The sequence below is a fragment of the Sardina pilchardus genome, chromosome 10 (assembly GCF_963854185.1).
Source record: "Sardina pilchardus chromosome 10, fSarPil1.1, whole genome shotgun sequence".
NCBI lineage: Eukaryota > Metazoa > Chordata > Actinopteri > Clupeiformes > Clupeidae > Sardina > Sardina pilchardus.
The window spans coordinates 33111748-33133536 of record NC_085003.1 but is presented as its reverse complement, the minus strand read 5'-3'; the positions used below and the strand labels follow the sequence as shown (position 1 = coordinate 33133536).

General features: G+C 48.6%; 1 protein-coding gene across 1 annotated transcript in view; it reads left to right on the top strand.

Annotated features, from left to right (window-relative positions):
- arid3b (AT-rich interactive domain 3B) overlaps positions 1-21789 on the top strand; it is a 35477-nt gene that overhangs the window by 9085 nt on the left and 4603 nt on the right. The window contains 3 exon segments of the mRNA XM_062548294.1: positions 9803-9880; positions 10912-10984; positions 20661-20844. Of these exon segments, the coding sequence (XP_062404278.1) occupies positions 9803-9880; positions 10912-10984; positions 20661-20844 (335 nt within the window).

The window sequence follows — 21789 nt, the reverse complement described above, 5'->3', positions numbered from 1 at the left end:
TTTTCATAACTCACCTGTTTGTATTTGATAGGCCAATAAAAGCATTTGGTGCGAGGTCACAGCGTTTGGGTTCGCGTGCTCACCAGGTTACACCTGCCCTGGCCGGAGCGTCTCTTACACATTCTGAAGGTGCCGGTCTCATCCATTGGGTTTATCGTGTCGCTGTTTATTAGGCAACATTCCGCATTAGATGGGCTTAGATTCGGAGATCCATTACGTCTACATTCCAGTGGGTCATTCCGTGTCAAATCACCCAATTTCAGCCAATTTGGAAAGTGACCCTCTCCAAAAAAATCTGAAATAAATCACAGGTGTTTGTAGCCTAGACCTATGCACAAATCTTAAATAGTATGTCTGGATCACTAATGGTTTAAAAACTGCAGCCCTTTGAAGCTTCAAGTCATTTTAAGCATTGTGGTGAACAATCCTTTTTGGTCAACTTGCAACGTTATTGGTTCTTTTGGTATTTCACACACATCAGTGAAACTATGTGAATGGAAGCACATTTTCCTGTTGAATTAAGAAATCTAATCAGATGAGACGTGTCTAGTGTAATTTCCCCTCTGCAAAGCTCTGAAAATGGCTATAAATTCATTATGTGAAAAGACATCATCACTTTTGAAGGCTTCTCATTCGAAAGGTATGTGCCACAAATTTCATCAGGTTTTTTTCCCACTCATATATGGACTATAAGGTCATGTCCATGCATCAACTTTGGTTGTAATCGTTGTCATATTGTCAGAGCATTTTGTTTTAATTGGGCTTGATTTTCAAAAAGCCCATTTTCGTCCTATCATTTCACCATGTGGACAGTTAACAGGATTTTTTTTAATTTTACCATATCACATTCTGTATGTGAGGATCATCTGTCCAAAATGTGGGCTTGTTGCTGAGTTTCTTTATTGGAGATATGATTTTTGGAAAATATTCTCTATAAATCCACTGAACTTGCATTGGATCTGCAGTACCACTTTGCACCACATGGGATGCTCTTTTAATACAATGGAAGTCAATGGAAGAGTAAGAGATTCACTTGTTTGCTGCACATATCCAATCTAAACACACATTTTATGGTTCATAGTTGAATTTCTCCAAGTAATTATTGCAACATGAACAACATACTACTCATAAATAAATCTTATTTAGAGAAAATAAGCGGATCAAGCAAATTATACACACATAAGACTGACTGGTCATCATACATACAAGATACTTGATGAGTTATCTCCTTTTCATGAATGCGTCTTGGATCCAGGCAATAGCGTTTTGAGCCCTCATACCTTTTGATTAAAACTTTTATGTGATGGAAACATGCATGGTCATCTTCATCAAGTGAAATATCTGCTCTAAACTGCATCTGACGCTTTTTCTGCATCTGATAATGCACTGAATTCTTGAAACCCCTTTTTTCTTGAATATGTTCATGACTTTCATTTTCCAACTTCTATGGTGGTGTAGAAAACTGTTACAAAGATGGCAAGCTAAATCTTCTTGCTGCATGTATGATCAGTCAGTCTTATGTGTGTATATTTAGCTTGATCAGTTTATTTAGCTAAATAAGATTTATTTATGAGTAGTATGTTGTTCATGTTGCAATAATTACTTGGAGCAATTCAACTATGAACCATAAAATGTGTGTTTAGATTGGATATGTGCAGCAAACAAGTGAATCTCTTACTCTTCCATTGACTTCCATTGTATTAAAAGAGCATCCCATGTGGTGCAAAGTAGTACTGCAGATCCAATGCAAGTTCAGTGGATTTATAGAGAATATTTTCCAAAAATCATATCTCCAATAAAGAAACTCAGCAACAAGCCCAAATTTTGGACAGATGATCCTCACATACAGAATGTGATATGGTAAAATTAAAAAAAATCCTGTTAACTGTCCACATGGTGAAATGATAGGACAAAAATGGGCTTTTTGAAAATCAAGCCCAATTAAAACAAAATGCTCTGACAATATGACAACGATTACAACCAAAGTTGATGCATGGACATGACCTTATAGTCCATATATGAGTGGGAAAAAAACCTGATGAAATTTGTGGCACATACCTTTCGAATGAGAAGCCTTCAAAAGTGATGATGTCTTTTCACATAATGAATTTATAGCCATTTTCAGAGCTTTGCAGAGGGGAAATTACACAAGACACGTCTCATCTGATTAGATTTCTTAATTCAACAGGAAAATGTGCTTCCATTCACATAGTTTCACTGATGTGTGTGAAATACCAAAAGAACCAATAACGTTGCAAGTTGACCAAAAAGGACTGTTCACCACAATGCTTAAAATGACTTGAAGCTTCAAAGGGCTGTAGATTTTAAACCATTAGTGATCCAGGTATACTATTTCAGATTTGTGCATAGGTCTAGTCTACAAACACCTGTGATTTATTTCAGATTTTTTCGGAGAGGGTCACTTTCCGGCACTGGGTGATTTGATACGGAATGACCCCAGTGGTAACAGATGAGGTGATGATGATCGCCATCTTTCTTTATTAATAGCACTACCTCAAACTGAAGCGGTGTCTCTTTGGAGCGGCCATTTTCTTCATTGAGCCAACTAGACAAACGCTTTTATTTTCAACACAATCACCTTGTACCCAAACCATTTTGAAGCTAAGGCACTGTGTGTGTGTGTGTGTGTGTGTATGTCATGGTACAAAGGGCTCGTTGGACGCTATAATCTGCTGCCAGAAGTAAATGGGCGATTGTGGTTGGATATGATCAGCTATGAATTGGATATGATCAGCTATGAATTTGCAGAAAGTTTTCATGTGAATCTGCTGAAGGACGTGTGTGTGTGTGTGTGTGTGTGTGTGTGTGTGTGTGTGTGTGTGTGTGTGTGTGTGTGTGTGTGTGTGTGTGTGTGTGTGTGTGTGTGTGTGTGTGTGTGTGTGTGTGTGTGTGTGTGTGTGTGTGTGTGTGTGTGTGTGTGTGTGTGTGTGTGTGTGTGTGTGTGTGTGTGTGTGTGTGTGTGTGTGTGTGTGTGTGTGTGTGTGTGTGTGTGTGTGTGTGTGTGTGTGTGTGTGTGTGTGTGTGGTAGATGGTAAAAGCCTGTAGGGGCGGAGGAGGAGTGGTGTCTGGGTGTCGATAGCAGTGCCCCACCCAAAGGAAACATTCCCAGTAGAATTAGAGTTCTTGCCCTCGGAGGGGGGGGGGGGGGGTCGGGGGTCGGGATCTGTCTGTGTTGAGAATATGGGCGTGAAGGGGAACCCTGTCTGTGTTGAGAATAGGGGCGTGAAGGGGAACCCTGTCTGTGTTGAGAATAGGGGCGTGAAGGGGAACACTGCCCCCCCCCTGTCATTTGTGACCTCTGGAGTCCATTTCATTGGACACATGGGGGCCGTAATGGAGGGGGCGGAGACAGCTGAGCGCCTCTCACCATTTCCCCTCCACCTCCAGCCTGCAGGGGTCTGGGTAGAACCAGAACCAGAACCAGAACCACAGGGCTGTTTGGGCCGGACCAGGTCTGGGCCTGCAGAGGTCTGGCCAGAACCACAGGGCTGTTTGGGCCTGTAGAGGTCTGGCCAGAACCAGAACTGCTGTTTGGGCCTGTAGAGGTCTGGCCAGAACCAGAACTGCTGTTTGGGCCTGTAGAGGTCTGGCCAGAACCACAGGGCTGTCTGGGCCTGCAGAGGTCTGGGCAGAACCACAGGGCTGTCTGGGCCTGCAGAGGTCTGGCCAGAACCACAGGGCTGTCTGGGCCTGCAGAGGTCTGGGCTGACTTGTGTGGAGTTGGAAGCAGCGCACCGGTCATGCCGCTGCAGTGTTGTGGTGCGGTGCGGTGCGGTGGTATAAGGTGATTGAGGCGATGTAGGCGTCCCTAGTGACCTGATGGAGGTGATGGAGGCGTCCCTAGTGACCTGATGGAGGCGATGTAGGCGTCCCTAGTGACCTGATGGAGGTGATGGAGGCGTCCCTAGTGACCTGATGGAGGCGATGGAGGCGTCCCTAGTGACCTGATGGAGGTGATGGAGGCGTCCCTAGTGACCTGATGGAGGCGATGGAGGCGTCCCTAGTGACCTGATGGAGGCGATGGCGGCGGATGCTGAGCTGAGGAGCTGGGGTGTGGAGAGGCCCACTGAGCATGTGCGTTGCCGTAGCAGCACTCTGTGTGTGCTGAGATTCATGACTGGACTTCCAGAGGGAGTGGACTGGTCAACACACACACACACGGCCTGCGTGCAGTAGGACTGGTCAACACACACACACACACAGTCACACACACACACACACGGCCTGCATGCTGTAGGACTGGACACACACACACACACACACACAGCCTGCGTGCTGTAGGACTGGTCAACACACACACACGGCCTGCGTGCTGTAGGACTGGTCACACACACACACACACGGCCTACATGCTGTAGGACTGGCCTACTGTGTGTGTGTGTTGGGAGGCTGATGGATGTGAGGTCTTGTACCTCGTCCTGATGTGTGAAGGTGTCCTCCTCGCCAATGTGTGTGTGTGTGTGTGTGTAGAGCTGGGTTTGGTTAGAAGTATCCCTCTTTGGCCCCACTGGAAGCTCCTGCTGTGGGGCATTAAAGTGTGTGTGTGTGTGCGTGTGTGTGCTGTTTGCATTGAAGTGTATGCAGAAGGGGGGAAGGGAGGTCCTTCTGGAGGAGGAATGTAATGCCCCAGTAAAGAGAGATTCGCCAGAGCAACAGTGTGTTTCTGAGTGTGTGTGTTTGTGGTGCCGAGTAGTGTGTGTGTTTGTGGTTTTGGTGAAGAGTAGAGTGTGTTTCTGATTAAAGAGTAGAGAGTGTGTGTGTGTTTGGTGAAACGTGTTTCCCTTGTTGCCACTTTCTCTGAGGCTGCTTTTGTTTGTTAGAGACTTTAACATGAGCGGACACACTCACTTGGCAGGACACACACGTTCTAGTTCTAGAGCTCCGCATGTTCTAGTGCTCTGCGTGTTCTAGTGCTCTGCGTGTTCTAGTGCTCCGTGTGTTCTAGTGTTCCGTGTGTTCTAGTGTGTTCTAGTGCTCCGTGTGTTCTAGTGTGTTCTAGTGCCCCGTGTGTTCTAGTGCTCTGTGTGTTCTAGTGTGTTCTAGTGCTCTGTGTGTTCTAGTGTGTTCTAGTGCTCCGTGTGTTCTAATGCTCTGTGTGTTCTAGTGTGTTCTAGTGCTCTGTGTGTTCTAGTGTGTTCTAGTGCTCCGTGTGTTCTAGTGTGTTCTAGTGCTCCGTGTGTTCTAATGCTCTGTGTTCTAGTGTGTTCTAGTGCTCCGTGTGTTCTAGTGTGTTCTAGTGCTCCGTGTGTTCTAATGCTCTGTGTGTTCTAGTGTGTTCTAGTGCTCTGTGTGTTCTAGTGTGTTCTAGTGCTCCGTGTGTTCTAGTGTGTTCTAGTGCTCCGTGTGTTCTAATGCTCTGTGTTCTAGTGTGTTCTAGTGCTCCGTGTGTTCTAGTGTGTTCTAGTGCTCCGTGTGTTCTAGTGTGTTGTAGTGTTTTCTAGTGCTCCGTGTGTTCTAGTGTGTTCTAGTGCTCTGTGTGTTCTAGTGGTCCTCTGTTGTGTCGGAGGGCTGCATCTGTGTCCCAGCACCCATGCCTTGTCTGCCCCCTGCTCCATGCTCCATGCCCCCTGCCCCCTGCCCCCTGCCCCAGACGGGTATCCTGTCCTGTGCTGTCCTGTGCTGTGCTGTCCTGTGCTGTGCTGTCCTGTGCTGTCCTGTGCTGTGCTGTGCTGTGCTGTGCCGGGTGGCTGCTGAGGCTGCTGTGTGCCGGGCTGCCCCGCTATGAGATCCCTTACAGCCCCGGGAGGATAAAAGCCCCCTGCCTCCCTCCTGCCCCCTCCGCCGCCCTCCTCTGCCCCCTGGCACAGCAAGGAGCCGAATAAATGATATGGCTGGATTAAAGATGGAGCAGCACCCTGCGGGGCCAGTGAAAGGCCCGTGCACTGCTCTCCTCTGGGCCGCTCAGGCCAGCAGCTGCTGCACTGTAAGGAATCTGATGGCCGCCGGGCCTCCCACCACGCTAACGCTAACACCAGCGCCAGCTAATCCTGCACACACACACACACACACACACACACACACACACACACACACACACACACACACACACACCGGCCACGGCCAGCACTCGGCCCTCCGCCTGCACTGCACACCCAACGGGGCCTGTGTGTGTGTGTAGGAGTGCCTGTGGTTACTGGTGTTTGTGGATAATGTGCGTGTGTGTATGAATTTGTGTGGATAGTGTGTGTTGCGGTGGACAGTGCATGGTGTGTGGAGTGTGTGGTTCCCAGATGAAGGCCCAGTGCTGCTGCTGTGCTGCCACTGCCTCTGGTCTGCCTGCTGACACACACACACACACACACACACACACACACACACACACACACACACACACACCAATTGGCCTCCCACACTCACTATAGCCCCTTTCACATTAACCGAATTTAACGCTAAATCAGCCGAATTTAACGTTAAGGCTGTTCCTTTCACACTGACGATACGGGGTGGGGAGTCAACCCGCCTCGGCAATTGAACCCGTCTCGGGGGGTAGTATTATTGCGGAGGCGTGTTCAATGTGAAAGGAACAGGTTAACCCCGCTATTAGGGGTGTGTGACTGATGACGTATTTGGCATATACATATGTCAAATACAGTAAACACACAAGAGACAGGACAACTTTGCTGTGTCCATATATCTATGACTGTGTCCAACAATCGCGTTTTTTATGCTGAGAGTTCCCTGAACCTCCTTTTCTCAGCACTTCGGTCAAGTGTTTATTGTTGCTAGGTTGCCAAAACCGTCTGCTGCTAGCACGTCTTTTTAGAAAGTTTGCCTAATGCTAGCTAACTAGCCAACGAGCTAACTGTCAGAGCAGCAGTTGTTCAGGAGTCAGCACACTAAAATATGACTTCGACAGACAAAAGGACCTCATTTGGCATTCAAATAACATAACAAGTGGCCCGCCATCATTTGGAAACTAAACCACGTAGCACTAGCATGACCGTTGTGTTTATCAGTTTATCTCCGAGGTCCAAGGCATGCTTAAAGTCATTGTTCACTCCCAAATTGCGTGTGACGTGCTGCTAGGCAACGCCTCCCATATCTCGCCTCTGAAACCGGCTTCAAACAACCCCGGGACCAAAACACGTCTACCTTTCACATTGCGAAATCCCCTGAACCCGCTATTTCTTAAACGCTAATGTATCGTTTCTCAGTCTGAAAAGGGCTTATGAGGAGGTTTTGTCCACTAAGATGTGTCAGCCATCAGAAGGGGCCATTTCTATCTCAGTAAAGGCGTGTGTGTGTGTGTGTGTGTGTGTGTGTGTGTGTGTGTGTGTGTGTGTGTGTGTGTAGCTCTCCCCCCAGTGACAGAAGAGGAGGGGGGCTGACAGGCTGATGGCTGGAGAATCTGTTTGTTAAAGTGATTATTTGCCGTGCAGCTTCTTTATCTGATTCACTTGGGGGAGGGGAGGGGAGGGGTGTGTGTGTGTGTCCACGCTTCCTGCAGGAGACCTAGTGACACAGATGTCCCTCTCTTTCCTTCTGCCCTCTAAGGTGGTCACTCAGCCCCCCCCCCCCCCCAGCCACACACACACACACACACACACACACACACACACACACACACACTAATATGATTAGCTGTAGCCTGGTCTGGCCCGGAGGTCTGAGAGCAGCTGTCCTTAGTCCAGGCTCCTGACTGACAGCCGGCCAGCCTGATGCCACACTGCTGATTGTTTGTTTGGTGTGTGTGTGTGTGTGTGTGTGTGTGTGTGTGTGTGTGTGTGTGTGCGTGTGTGCGCCATCATAACTCTGGTGTGTGTGTATATGGGGGGGGGGGGGCATAAGTTGAAAACCTGTCTGTTTGGCCAAATATAGTGATTATTCAAGGCTTTTTAAGAGCTTTTTTGAACCTAATGTTTCCATAGCACATGAGTGAAAGACGCGTGTTTAGTTTGTTGGTTCCTGTGCTGGTCAACTCTACGGGGACCCTGAGAGGAAATCTGCTCTAGTGCAGCTTCAACTGAGGTCCTGCAAATGTTTACGTTCAAGCTGATTTACATTCACTCTCCCCTACACACAGAGAGAGAGAGAGAGAGAGACACACACACACACACACTGAGACAATGGCACACAGTAGGTCTTCCTGCCCTGTTGCAGGACTCTCCTCCCTGCGGTGTTCTCCTCTGCTGCTCACAGCTGGTGTGTGTTTGCTGTAAACACACAGCCCCCCCATCCCCCCTCCCAGCTGGCAATCACTTTGCACATTAGAGGCCCCCCCCGGGCTGCGGCCCCAAATAAAACTCCTTTACGGCCCCCTCCAGCCCTCCTCTTCCTGCCCCCCCCCCCACCAGAGTGAGGCGCAGAGCGGCCCGCCTGTTGTCTTGTTGACTTGTTGACTTGTTGTCTTGTTGACTTGTTGTCCTGTTGTCCTGTTGTCTTCTTGTCTTGTTGACTTGTTGTCCTGTTGTCTTCTTGTCCAGTTGTCTTGATATCCTGTTTTCCTGGCTTTGTATTTAATGAGGTTAAAACTTGTACTCGCTGCCGGGAAGTGAATGGTGGTGAATGGTGGTGAATGGGAAGTGAATGGTGGTGAATGGGAAGTGAATGGGAAGTGAATGGTGGTGAATGGGAAGTGAATGGTGGTGAATGGTGGTGAATGGGAAGTGAATGGGAAGTGAATGGTGGTGAATGGGAAGTGAATGGGAAGTGAATGGTGGTGAATGGGAAGTGAATGGGAAGTGAATGGTGGTGAATGGGAAGTGAATGGGATGTGAATGGTGGTGAATGGGAAGTGAATGGGAAGTGAATGGTGGTGAATGGGAAGTGAATGTTGGTGAATGGGAAGTGAATGGTGGTGAATGGGAAGTGAATGGGATGTGAATGGTGGTGAATGGGAAGTGAAGGGTGGTGAATGGGAAGTGAATGGTGGTGAATGGTGGTGAATGGGAAGTGAATGGTGGTGAATGGTGGTGAATGGTGGTGAATGGGAAGTGAATGGGAAGTGAGTGGTGGTGAATGGGAAGTGAGTGGTGGTGAATGGTGGTGAATGGTGGTGAATGGTGGTGTTGGATTCAGTGGGTGGCTGAGCTGAGCTGAGAGCACCTCTGTTCTCTGGGCTTCTACTTCGCTCGCTGCATCCCCTGAGAGAAGAGGGCAGTTCTGTGTGTGTGTGTGTGTGTGTGTGTGTGTGTGTGTGTGTGTGTGTTAGCAGTGGTCAGGCCTGTGTGTGTGTGTACAGTGGTCAGGGCTGTGTGTGTTTGGAGCAGCCTGGGCTGTGTGTGGGTGCGTGTGTGCGGTGGTCAGGGCTGTATGTGTTTGGAGTGGTCAGGACTGTGTGTGTGTGTTAGCAGTGGTCAGGGCTGTGTGTGTGTGTGTGTGTTAGCAGTGGTCAGGCTGTGTGTGTGTTAGCATGCAGGTTGTCCTGTGGGGTGAAAGGTCAGAATCACAGAGAAAGGGCTCAGACACTTGGGTTCTATCCTCTCGTCTCCTGTTTGTTTTTCCCAGCCCTACACACACACACACACACACACACACACACACACACACTGTCCCTTTCTCCTTGTCCCAGTAAATGGTAGAGCCAGGCGATGACATCACCAACATCTTGAGTGTGACACCCCAGAAACACACACACACACACATCCCAGAAATGCACTGTGTGGAACCCGCAGGAGTGTATGGTCTCCTGAGTGCCGGGTTTCCCTCGGACGTTGACGTCCCTAAATGGACGCAGGGGACGCCTGGTGTGCGGCCGGTCCTCTCTGGCCAATGAGGTGGCTCCTCCGCAGGCTAGGCGGCTAGACGCACTCATGTGACCATGTCCTTTTCATGTCTACAGAACGGCAGCGCCGGCTGGAGTGAAGAGGGCGAGGGAGGAAGAGGAGCCAAAGGAGAAGCTTCCAGAGACTTTGCCAAGGTACACACACACACACACACCTTACCTATCCATCAGGAACCATAACACACACATCACATCACAGAACGCATCACATCACAACACAGCATTAACTTCTACAGGAACCACACCATGCGCTTCAGTTAGACTCATCACAACAGAGATTTCCCTTCAAGTGGAACCTCAGGATCACCTCACCACAAGATAATATTAGCACCAGCACAATATAGTATTAGCATCACCACAATATAGCATTAGCATCAGCCTCACCACCATATAGCATTAGCCTCATCGCACTACAGCATTAGCTTCAGCCTCACCACAATATAGCATTAGCTTCAGCCTCGCCATAATATAGCATTAGCCTCATCGCACTACAGCATTAGCTTCAGCCTCACCACAATATAGCATTAGTTTCAGCCCCACCACAAGATAACGTTAGCATCACCACAATATAGCATTAGCATCACCACAATATAGCATTAGCATCAGCCTCACCACAATATAGCATTAGTATTAGCCTCACCACAATATAGCATTAGCCTCATCGCACTACAGCTTAGCTTCAGCCTCACATCAATATAGCGTTAGCATCAGCCTTACCACAATATAGCATTAGCTTCAGCCTCCCCACAAGATAACATTAGCATCACCACAATATAACATTTAGCATCACCACAATATAGCATGAGCATCACCACAATATAGCATTAGCATCAGCCTCACCACAATATAGCATTAGCCTCATCGCACTACAGCATTAGCTTCAGCTTCACCACAATGTAGCATTACCATTAGCCTCAGCACAATATAGCATTAGCTTCAGCCTCACAACAATATAGCGTTAACATCAGCCTTACCACAATATAGCATTAGCTTCAGCCTCACCACAGAATGCTAATGTTATTGTTAGTGTGCTGTTTGTTAGTGAGTTGTCGGGTAACAGTGTGTTAGTAAGTCGTTGGGTGACGTGTGTGCGTGTGTGTGTATTTGTGTGTGTGTGTGTGTGTGTGTGATCCATCTTCTAACGTGTCCTTTTCTTCCCCCTGCAGCTTTATGAGTTGGACAGTGACCCCAACAGGAAGGAGTTCCTGGATGACCTTTTCACCTTCATGCAGAAGAGAGGTATGTGTGTGTGTGTGCAAGAGGAGTGTATGTGTGTGTGTGTGTGTGTGTGTGCAGGAGAAATATGTGTATTTGTGTGTGCGTGCAGGAGGTGTGTGTATGTGTGTGTGTGTGTGTGTGTGTGTGTGTGTGGAGGTGCAGGAGGATTGTGTGGCTCTCTGTGAGATCTCAAGGGGCCTTTTTGTGTCACATCAGAGGGTTAACAGCATGCCTTTAAACAACGACACACGCGCACACACACACACACACACACACACACACACACACGCACACACAGAGTCCAAAGATCTCATGCAGTAATCCACACTCAATCTTAGCTCCACCCCCTGTGAAATGAGTGTCACATGTTCCCATGGCGAGCTGTTGCCATGGTGAGATGTAACGGACATCATCATCTGACAGGCCAAGCTGTCAGTGTCGCGGTTTGACGGGGCTGTTGACCCCTCAGCTTTGGAGTTTAAACTCAACCAGATGGGGCACACACACACCACACACGCACACACACAATGATGAACACATGATCTAAGGGTGTGTGTGTGTGTGTGTGTGTGTGTGTGTGTGTGTGTGTGTGTGTGTGTGTGTGTGTGTGTGTGTGTGTGTGTGTGTGTGTGTGTGTGTGTGTGTGTGTGTGTGTGTGTGTGTGTGCGCGTGCGCGCCTGCCCCCTCCCAACATGTTATAATAAGTTACTTACCTTTCCTGGTCTGCGGATAGTGTGTGTGTGTGTGTGTGTGTGTGTGTGTGTGTGTGTGTGTGTGCGCACATGCACGTTGGAGGCGCACACCCCCTCCCCACACACATTATACTGTTTCAGTCTTATGATCTAAGGATTGTGTGTGTGTGTGTGTGTGTGTCTGTGTGTGTCTGTGTGTGTATGTACACATGAAAAGTCCACTCTTAGTTTGTGTGTCAGTGGGCTCCATTGAGGATGATTAATGATGTTTCTCTGACTGACTGACTGGCTGTGTGTGTGTGTGTGTGTGTGTGTGTGTGTGTGTGTGTGTGTGTGTGTGTGTGTGCGCGCGCGTGCGTGTGTGTGACTAGCAGGCTGAGGGTGCCTCCTCATCTGAGTTAGTGATGGGCTTTCGAGCCGCCAAACTCGTTGCGAAGTTTAAATGAACTGTCACGTTGCATCCAAGCTGAAATACAGACGTGCAGAACCATAGTAACATTGTAGCATATGACGGAGGTGGATTGTAGCTAGTTGGATGCCATTTAGGCTATAAAAGTAGCGATCTTTCAAAGATAAAGTTAATCAGAATCCTGGGATATGCCCGCTTGACAACGGGAGAGATAGAACTAACGACTGGCTTTTGGCCGTAGCAACCAGCCATTTAGAACTAACGACTGGCTTTTGGCCATAGCAACCATCCATTTAGAACTAGTAACGGCAGTTTTGTCCTGCAAGTAGAAAGTTGATATGTGGTGGAAAAGTAGTCCCACAGTCAAGACAGTTTTAGCGATGTTAACGGACGCAACGGTGGAATAAAACTATGTTCTAAATATACAGGTTATGAATACAAACGGGAGATAAGCGGGATAACGGCCTTCGAGGTCGACCGGTTCGATGGAAATAATGGCACGGCGGAGGTAACTCTGTCTCCGTGCTTCGCACGTCGCCGGAGTTCTAGACCTCCACCTAGCCATTATTTCCATCGAACCGGTCACCTCGTCGGCCGTTATCCCTTACATATATATATAGTATATTGTCTAGATGCTGTGTAATGTATAGAGGTTCATTCTATGGCACTTCGCTACCCGTGAGGGCGAATTAAACCTGATCTTCATGTGCAGAAATCTCTAATGTGTGTGTGTGTGTGTGTGTGTGTGTGTGTGTGATGTGGTGCAAAAATCGTGTGTGTGTGTGAGAAGGCAAATTAAACCTGATCTTCATGTGGTGTGTGTGTGTGAGAGGGCAAATTAAACCTGATCTTCATGTGGTGTGTGTGTGAGAGGGCAAATTAAACCTGATCTTCAGGTGAAGTGGTGCAGACATGTGTAAAGGTCTCTAATTGGGCTTCATTGATTAAGACTCAGAGACACTTCACTCACTGCAGAATGTCCATTTATGTCAGCAGAGGATGGCCTGTTGCCATAGTGATAAGAGGCTACACAGTATTGACAAACACACACACACACACACACACACACACACACACACACACACACACACACACCGCAACCCTATGTGGTAATAATCAGTGTGTGTTTACAGAGATGTTGGGAGTGCTAGTGTTAACATTTGCAGAATACTGAAACTTAGCATAGAAAGACCCTCTCTGAACACACACACACACACACACACACACAGACACACAGTGTCTGCAGCATTTGTCAGTGCCGTGCCAAAGGCATTGTTCTTCAGACTGAATCTTTGAAATCTGATAAGACTGTAAAGAGGTAGAGCTGTGTGTGTGTGTGGGAGGGGGGTGGTGGTGGTGGTGGTGGTGGTGGTCACTGGATTAAGGGGCCCCCTGTCCCACAGCGGATGATTAATGAGGCTCTAAAAGTTTGCCCCCCTCCTCCTCCCCCCCTTTGATATTGGGGATCTGATGGACAGCGCAGGAACCGAGAGCGCAGCACGACAGGGTCCTCTGTGTGTGTGTGTGTGTGGTTGAGGTGGGGGCAGAACTGAGGAAGAGGAGGGATTGATGAAGCATCGATGGCCACTGATGGTGTAAGAGGTGAATAGAGAGAGAGCAGGAAGAGAGAGAGAGAGAGAAGGGGGAAAAGACCATCTGTTAGTGTGTGTGTGTGCGTGGTGAGTGTTTGGTCTGCTCTTCTCATCTCTCTTATTTATGATGGTCTCTGAGTTATGTCTTCATGGTCTTCCTCTATTCCACTAACACACACACACACACACACACACACACACACACACACACTTACTTTTACACGCACACACACAAGATTTTGATTTTTACTCGCGCGTGCACACACACCCACACATTTACTTTTACACACAAACACACACACAAACACACATTTACTTTTACACGCACACACACGCATCTTTTACGCGCGCACACACATACACACACACACACACACACACACACACACACACACACACATTTACTTTTACACACAAACACATACACACACACACACACACACACACATTTACTTTTACACGCACACACACACACACACACTTACTTTTACACACACACACACACACACATACACACATTTATTTTTACACACAAACACACACACAGGGCTTGTCTGCATTTAGCAGAGGAGGAGGAACTCCTCGAATCTCCCTCTTCCCTTCTGTCTTCATGCTTCTGCCTCTCTCTCTCTTTTTCTTTCTCTCTTTTTCTCTCTCTCATTCAAAAGTGCTTTATTGGCTTGACAAATAGTTAGACATTCGTATTGCCAATGTAATCATTACATACATTGAACATGCAGGTATAACATATGGACGTGGTGATAGACAAGTACTCCGAGTGTAGAATAGGTGCCTAAACAGGCATTCATATAGGCAGCCTATAGTAGGAGCTATTGTTACTGGGAAACAGGAATGTCTATTTTAAACAGAGGATAGTGAAGGTGCATGTGTTAGGGGAGAGATATAGCTGTGTGTGTGTGTGTGTGTGTGTGTGTGTGTGTGTGCATGCATACCCCCCCCCCCCCTCTCTCTCTAAGCGCTCTCTCTCCCTTCCTTCATTCTTCGGCCCCCCAGCGTTAAGCGCTCTCTCTTCCTCCTTAATTATAAACAGAATGCTGAGGGATTTGGCTTCCTTAAGCTCCTACAATGGGCTTAATCACACACTCCACCAGCGATCTGCGCAGTTGTGTGTGTGTGTGTGTGTGTGTGTGTGTGTGTGTGTGTGTGTGTGTGTGTGTGTGTGTGCCACATGCCAGTGTGTTGCATTCTGATCATTGTGTTTGAATGAGATGGATAAGGTTTCTCTGATGCGTCTGGCAGTTTAGTTTCAGGTTTGCTGTTTCTGTCATTTTGTTCCAGACCAGTTGCTCAGACTTTAGTACTTTCAGCAGAGCAGTTGCACAGACTTCAGTACTTTCATCTGACTAGATAATCACATTTCAGTACTTTCATCTGACTAGATAATCACATTTCAGTACTTTCATCTGACTAGATAATCACATTTCAGTACTTTCATCTGACTAGATAGTCACACTTCAGTACTTTCATCAGACCAGTTGAGTTGTGTCACAGCAGCCTGAAACTGGGTCACATCCTTCTAAACACTGCCCACTCCTCTCTCATTCGGAGGTGTGTGTGTGTGTGTGTGTGTGTGTGTGTCCACGAGTGTGTGGAGGTGATGTTCAGATTTAAAGGGATAATCCGGAGTGAAATGCACTTTAGATCAATTTTTCGGACTATTGGGAGTACATATGTTGAGTTGACACCAAAATCATGTCATTCGGATGTATTTTGAGAAAGTTCGAGTTCACCGTTTTTAGCCAAAACTCGTTAGCCTGGAAGTGACCGGGGCAGGTCCTTTCGCCACTACAAAACGCTATTTTTATACCTCTTCTACTGTTCCAAACAACGCTACACTTACGTGGTAGTGAGTAGAGGGTCCCTAAAGCCAAACCGAAGTATCCTCACGTCTTTATGTGGTCGGATAGAGAGTCCAGAATGAATTTAATCGAGTCAGTACCAAATGTCGCTGCGGCAGCTGCGCAACGCTTCAACAACACTTTACTAACATTTCCGGAAAGGTACTGACTCGATTAAAATACATCCGAATGACATGATTTTGGTGTCAACTCAACGTATGTACTCCCAATAGTCCGAAAAATTTATCTAAAGTGCATTTCACTCCGGATTATCCCTTTAAGATTAGTTGCTGGTGTGAACCAGCCATGGTTGTGGGTGTCTTTGGCCGCCTGCCCTGGTGTGTGTGTGTGTGTGTGTGTGTGTGTGTGTGTGTGTGTGTGTGTGTGTGTGAGTGAGAGAGAGAGAGTAGGGAGGGGTGAGAATTCTCAAGCCTCTAACAGTACTTGTATTGTTTTGCTCCGTTATGATTGATTTTGGGTGACCCAGTTCAAGAGTGGAATGTGGAAGTGTGTGTGTGTGTGTGTGTATGGTGTTGGGGCCCAAGAGTCTATAGTTGTAGTCTATAGTATGATGCATCTGGTTAGTGTGGGTGTGTGAATACAGGACAGGCGTTGTGGATGTGTTGTGTGTGTGTGTGTGTGTGTCTGTGTGTGTGTGCGCGTGTGCAGCAGTTTCAGTGCTGCAGGCAATAAAAATGAGTTTGTGAGGTGTAGTGTTGGCTGACGAGGCTTACTCAAGCAGCTGCCTCAAGTCGTAGAGACACACACACACACACACACACACACACACACAGAGAGAGAGACAGCTGCGTGTACTAGTAGAGCAGGCCAGGAGTGCAGTGTGTGATGGTGCCCTGGGCTGAAGCAGGGGACACAGCACACTTAGAGTGGTGACCCCACTGTTGGCCTGCACTGTGTGTGTGTGTGTGTGTGTGTGTGTGTGTGTGTGTGTGTGTGTGTGTGTGTGTGTGTGTGTGTGTGTGTGTGTGATGTAGACTGTGTGTTTGGGCTCTGCTGTTCCACTCTGAAATGAGACGTCACTTGATCAGGCAGGTCCAGGGAAACAGGAAGTTGTGCGCTTGTTGCAAGTAGGGTGGAATTCCGCTCTGTGTGTGTGTGTGTGTGTGTGTGTGTGTGTGTGTGCACACGCCTGGGCATCGGCTGGCCTATTTAACAATGAAATCTGGTGTGTGTGTCTGTGCGCCCTCCCTGTGTGTGTGTGTTGTCTGAGACGGTGTGTGTACGTGCGCCCTCCCGGTGTGTATGTGGTGTCTGAGGCGGTACATGTGCCCTCCGTGTGTGTGTGTTTGTGTGTGTGCTGTCTAAGACGGTGTGTTTATGTGGCGCTCCTATTGTGTGTGTGCGCGTGGCTCTCCCTGTGTGTGTGTGTGTGTGTTGTCTAAGATGGTGTGTGTACGTGCGTCCTCCCTGTGTGTATGTGGTGTCTGAGGCAGTACGTGTGCCCTCCGTGTGTTTGTGTGTGTGCCGTCTAAAGGCAGTGTGTTTACATGGTGCTCCGTGTGTGTGTGTGTGTGTGTGTGTATGTGCTGTCTAAGGCGGTGTGCTCCTTTTGTGTGTGTGTGTGGCTCTGTGTGTGTGTGTGTGTGTGTACTTGTGCGTGGCTCTCCCTCATCCTCCTTGTTTCCACTCTATTTTTGGGCAAACCTGTTGATCTTTTCCTTCAGACAGGAGCACAAACACAGGCCTTGTGCCACACTTGTGTGTGTGTGTGTGCATGTGTGTGTGAGTGTGTGCGTGCGTGCGTGCCACTCCAGCAACTCGCAAGTATCTTGGTCTCTCTCTCTCTCTGTCTCATTCTCTCTCTCACACACACACACACAGTGTGTTGAGTTCCTTACAGCCTTGAGCACAGAAATAGTTTTATAAGCGCATAGCGGAGTAAGGAGAGCTCACAGAAGACGAAGGTTAAGCTCAACCGCCCTGCTGGGTGTGTGTGTGTGTTTCTGTGTAGCGTAGCACAGTACAGCATTCTGTTAGCTGCTACTGGCCTATCATAGCCATTCTCCCTGAGTCCCCCGTCCTGGTAGATCCGCCCCCTCTTGTCTGTTCTGCCCCTCTGGTCTGTGGTTCTGGTCTGTTCTGCCCCTCTCGTCTGTGGTTCTGGTCTGTGGTTCTGGTCTGTGGTTCTGGTCTGTGGTTCTGGTCTGTTCTGCCCCTATGGTCTGAGGTTCTGGTCTGTTCTTCCCCTATGGTCTGAGGTTCTGGTCTGTTCTGCCCCTCTGGTCTGTGGTTCTGGTCTGTTCTGCCCCTCTGGTCTGTGGTTCTGGTCTGTTCTGCCCGCTCCAGCAGGATGGCCTGTAGGCGCTGCATGTGCTATTGAGTGTGGACGGCTGGTAGCTCTATGGCTACGTACGTTAGCATGATTGATAGTGGGAGTGTGTGTGAGGGCCTCTCTGTGTGTGTGTGTGTGTGTGTATGTGTGTGTCTATATATGCCTATATATATGTATATAGGTCAGGGGCCACACCAGCGACCTCCCTCTGACTGGAGAGGGGTGGTTGGTGGTTGAAGCCACTTATTAAAAATAAACGAGGATCATTATGCTGTTAAACGCATGTTGAAATGGACACCAGGCACTAGCTTCATCTGTCATGTCTGATGCGCCTGATGTCTCATTTAGGGGTGTGTGTGTGTGTGTGTGTGTGAAACAGTAAACAGTTCTGTGTTGAGCACTGGCATGAGTGCTGGGGGAAGGCCAATCGTTGTGTTCTTTTGTACATGTATTCCAGGCTGGTGAAGCCCATGTACATATAGATCTATTTTTATGGGGGGGGGGGACCTCACCTCTCGTCTCGTGTGTTAGTAAAGGTCATTAATGCCATTAACACTGATTACCCCCCCCACACACACACACACACACAGACAGCTGACCAACATGCTGCACTGCTATGCAACACCATTGGTTGTGCGCTGTGGCCCATGACTTTAGCCATCATGTGACTGCTTCAGCTGTATGACTTTGGCTGTGTGGCTGATATGATCACTTGTAATACTGTAGCATTTACACTGCTCTTGGGTGGAGTATGTGTGTGAGACTCCTGTAGCATTTACACTGGTTGTGTGTGTGTGTTGGAGCCAGTGCTGGTCAGTCATGGTGCAGGGTCTATGACCCATGACTAACACACACTCCTGTGGGTCACAGGTGTGTGTGTGTGTGTTCTGGTGCTATAAATGTGTATCTGACCCAGACATAGCCACCTTCTGCATTTTATATGTGGCAACACGTCCTATGGAAACTATAGAAACATTGCAGGTGTGTGTATGTGTGTGTTTGAGTGTATTTTTAAGTTTGAAACCGCCATGCAATAACCTCCCTGTAAGACCACCACAGTTATGTCCCATCTTGCCTCAATGTGTGTGTCTGTGTGTGTGTTGGGGGTGGCGGGGGGGGGGGGGGGGGGGGGGATTGGGGGGGTGGGACAGCAGTATACACAAGGGAGAGCATATGCTGCATGTTGTTTACGTGTGTGTGTGTGTGTTGGGAGAGCATATGCTGCATGTTATTTACGTGTGTGTGTGTGTTGGGAGAGTATATGTTACTCATGGGCTATCTGTTTGTTTAACACGCTGTAAAGCGCGATGAGACGTGTAACGTTTTGCCGCTCTGTAAGTGAAATGAAATTGAAATTGAAATATTCTGCGTGTAGTTTACGTGTGTGTGTGTGTTGTGTGAGCAGTGTGAGCATATGCTGCGTGTAGTTTACGTGTCCATGTGTGTGATGCAGGTGGGCGTTGGCAAGTGCAGTATGTGCACCGGCTAAATTAAGACATAATCTCAACTCTGAGCCAATCCCCCCCTAACCACACACACACAGAGTGATTAATTGGTTTTATTCTAGGACTAGTTCAGTGTGTGAGTGTAGGGATTGAGAAGGCATTATGTTTGCTCACCCCCAGGCCCCCCCCTCCCCCTCCTGCAAGAGTAGCCTCAGGTGTGTGTGTGAGGGAGAGATACTTGAATGTGTTTGTGTGTGAAAGTGTGGTATGTATGTGTGTGTGTGTGTGTGTGGTGAGAGTTATGTATGTTACAATATGTCTTACTCCTGACTCTCTCCTACTCAGTGGAGTAGTTAGTAGTTGTGTGTGTGTGTGTGCTTCATCGGGTTGGTCTGTGTGTGTGCGTGCTTTATCAGGTTGGTGTGTGTGTGTGTGTGTGTGTGTGTGTGTGCTTCATCAGGTTGGTGTGTGTGTGTGTGTGTGTGCTTCATCAGGTTGGTGTGTGTGTGTGTGTGTGTGTGTGTGTGCTTCATCAGGTTGGTGTGTGTGTGTGTGCTTCATCAGGTTGGTCTGTGTGTGTGTGTGTGTGTGTGTGTGTGCTTCATCAGGTTGGTGTGTGTGTGTGTGTGTGTGTGTGTGTGTGTGTGTGTGTGTGTGTGTGTGTGTGTTTCATCAGGTTGGGGTGTGTGTGTGCTTCATCAGGTTGGTGTGTGTGTGTGTGTGTGTGTGTGTGTGTGTGTGTGTGTGTGTGTGTGTGTGTGTGTTCATCAGGTTGGGGTGTGTGTGTGCTTCATCAGGTTGGTGTGTGTGTGTGTGTGTGTGTGTGTGTGTGTGTGTGTGTGTGTGTGTGTGTTTCATCAGGTTGGGGTGTGTGTGTGTGTGTGTGTGCTTCATCAGGTTGGTGTGTGTGTGTGTGTGTGTGTGTGTGTTTCATCAGGTTGGGGTGTGTGTGTGCTTCATCAGGTTGGTGTGTGTGTGTGTGTGTCCACGAGCCCCCTGCTGAGGGCCGTCCCAGATTAAGAGTCATGCAATGCCCCGGGGGCAGTTGTGTGTGTGTGTGTGTGGTGTGTGTGTGTGTGTGTGTGTGTGGGGCGGTTGCAGAGGGCAGCAGCTCGTTGCCCTTATTAATGAGCCCCCACATGGTCATTAATAATCCCCCCCACCGGCCCACTGCACAGGGGACCTGGAGTTTTGGGGCGAGATGTGTGTGTGTGTGTGTGTGTGTGTGTGTGTGTGTGTGTTTGTGTGGCGGGGGGGGGTGGGTGGGTGGGTGGGGGGCAGTGGGGCAGAATCAGAAAATTAGATTCCTAATGAAACTTTATCTGTAATGTGGAAATCAACTGAAGTATTTGAAACGTGTGTGTGTGTGTGTGTGTGTGTGTGTGTGTGTGTGTGTGTGTGCCCCAGGGACCCAGTGAACCGCATCCCCATCCATGGCCAAGCAGGTGCTGGACCTGTACAAGCTGTTCAAGCTGGTGACGGAGAAGGGAGGCCTGGTGGAGGTGATCAACAAGAAGATCTGGAGAGAGATCACCAAGGGCCTCCACCTGCCCACCTCCATCACTAGTGCCGCCTTCACACTCCGCACACAGTAAGAGACACACACACACACACACACACACACACACACACACACACACACACACACACAGATCACCAAGGGCCTCCACCTGCCCACCTCCATCACCAGTGCTGCCTTCACACTCCGCACACAGTAAGAGTTACACACAACACACACACACACACACACACACACACACACACACACACACACACACACACACACAGATCACCAAGGGCCTCCACCTGCCCACCTCCATCACCAGTGCTGCCTTCACACTCCGCACACAGTAAGAGTTACACACACACACACACACACACACACACACACACAGATCACCAAGGGCCTCCACCTGCCCACCTCCATCCACTAGTGCTGCCTGCACACTCGCACACAGTAAGAGACACACACACACACACACACACACACACACACACACACACACACACACACACACACACACAGATCACCAAGGCCTCCACCTGCCCACCTCCCATCACCAGTGCTGCCTTCACACTCCGCACACAGTAAGAGACAACACACACACACACACACACACACACACACACACACACACACACACACACACACAGATCACCAAGGGCCTCCACCTGCCCACCTCCATCACCAGTGCTGCCTTCACACTCCGCACACAGTAAGAGTTACACACACACACACACACACACAGATCACCAAGGGCTCCCACCTGCCCACCTCCATCACTAGTGCTGCCTTCACACTCCGCACACAGTAAGACACACACACACACACACACACACACACACACACACACAAGTGTTAAACTCTCTCTCTCTCTCTCTCCCTCTCTCCCTCTCCCTCTCCCTCTCCCCTCTCCCTCTCCCTCTCCCTCTCCCTCTCCCTCTCCCTCTCTCTCTCTCTCTCTCTCTCTCTCTTCTCTCTCCCTCCCCCTCTCTCTCTCTCTCTCTCTCTCTCTCTCTCTCTCTCTCTCTCTCT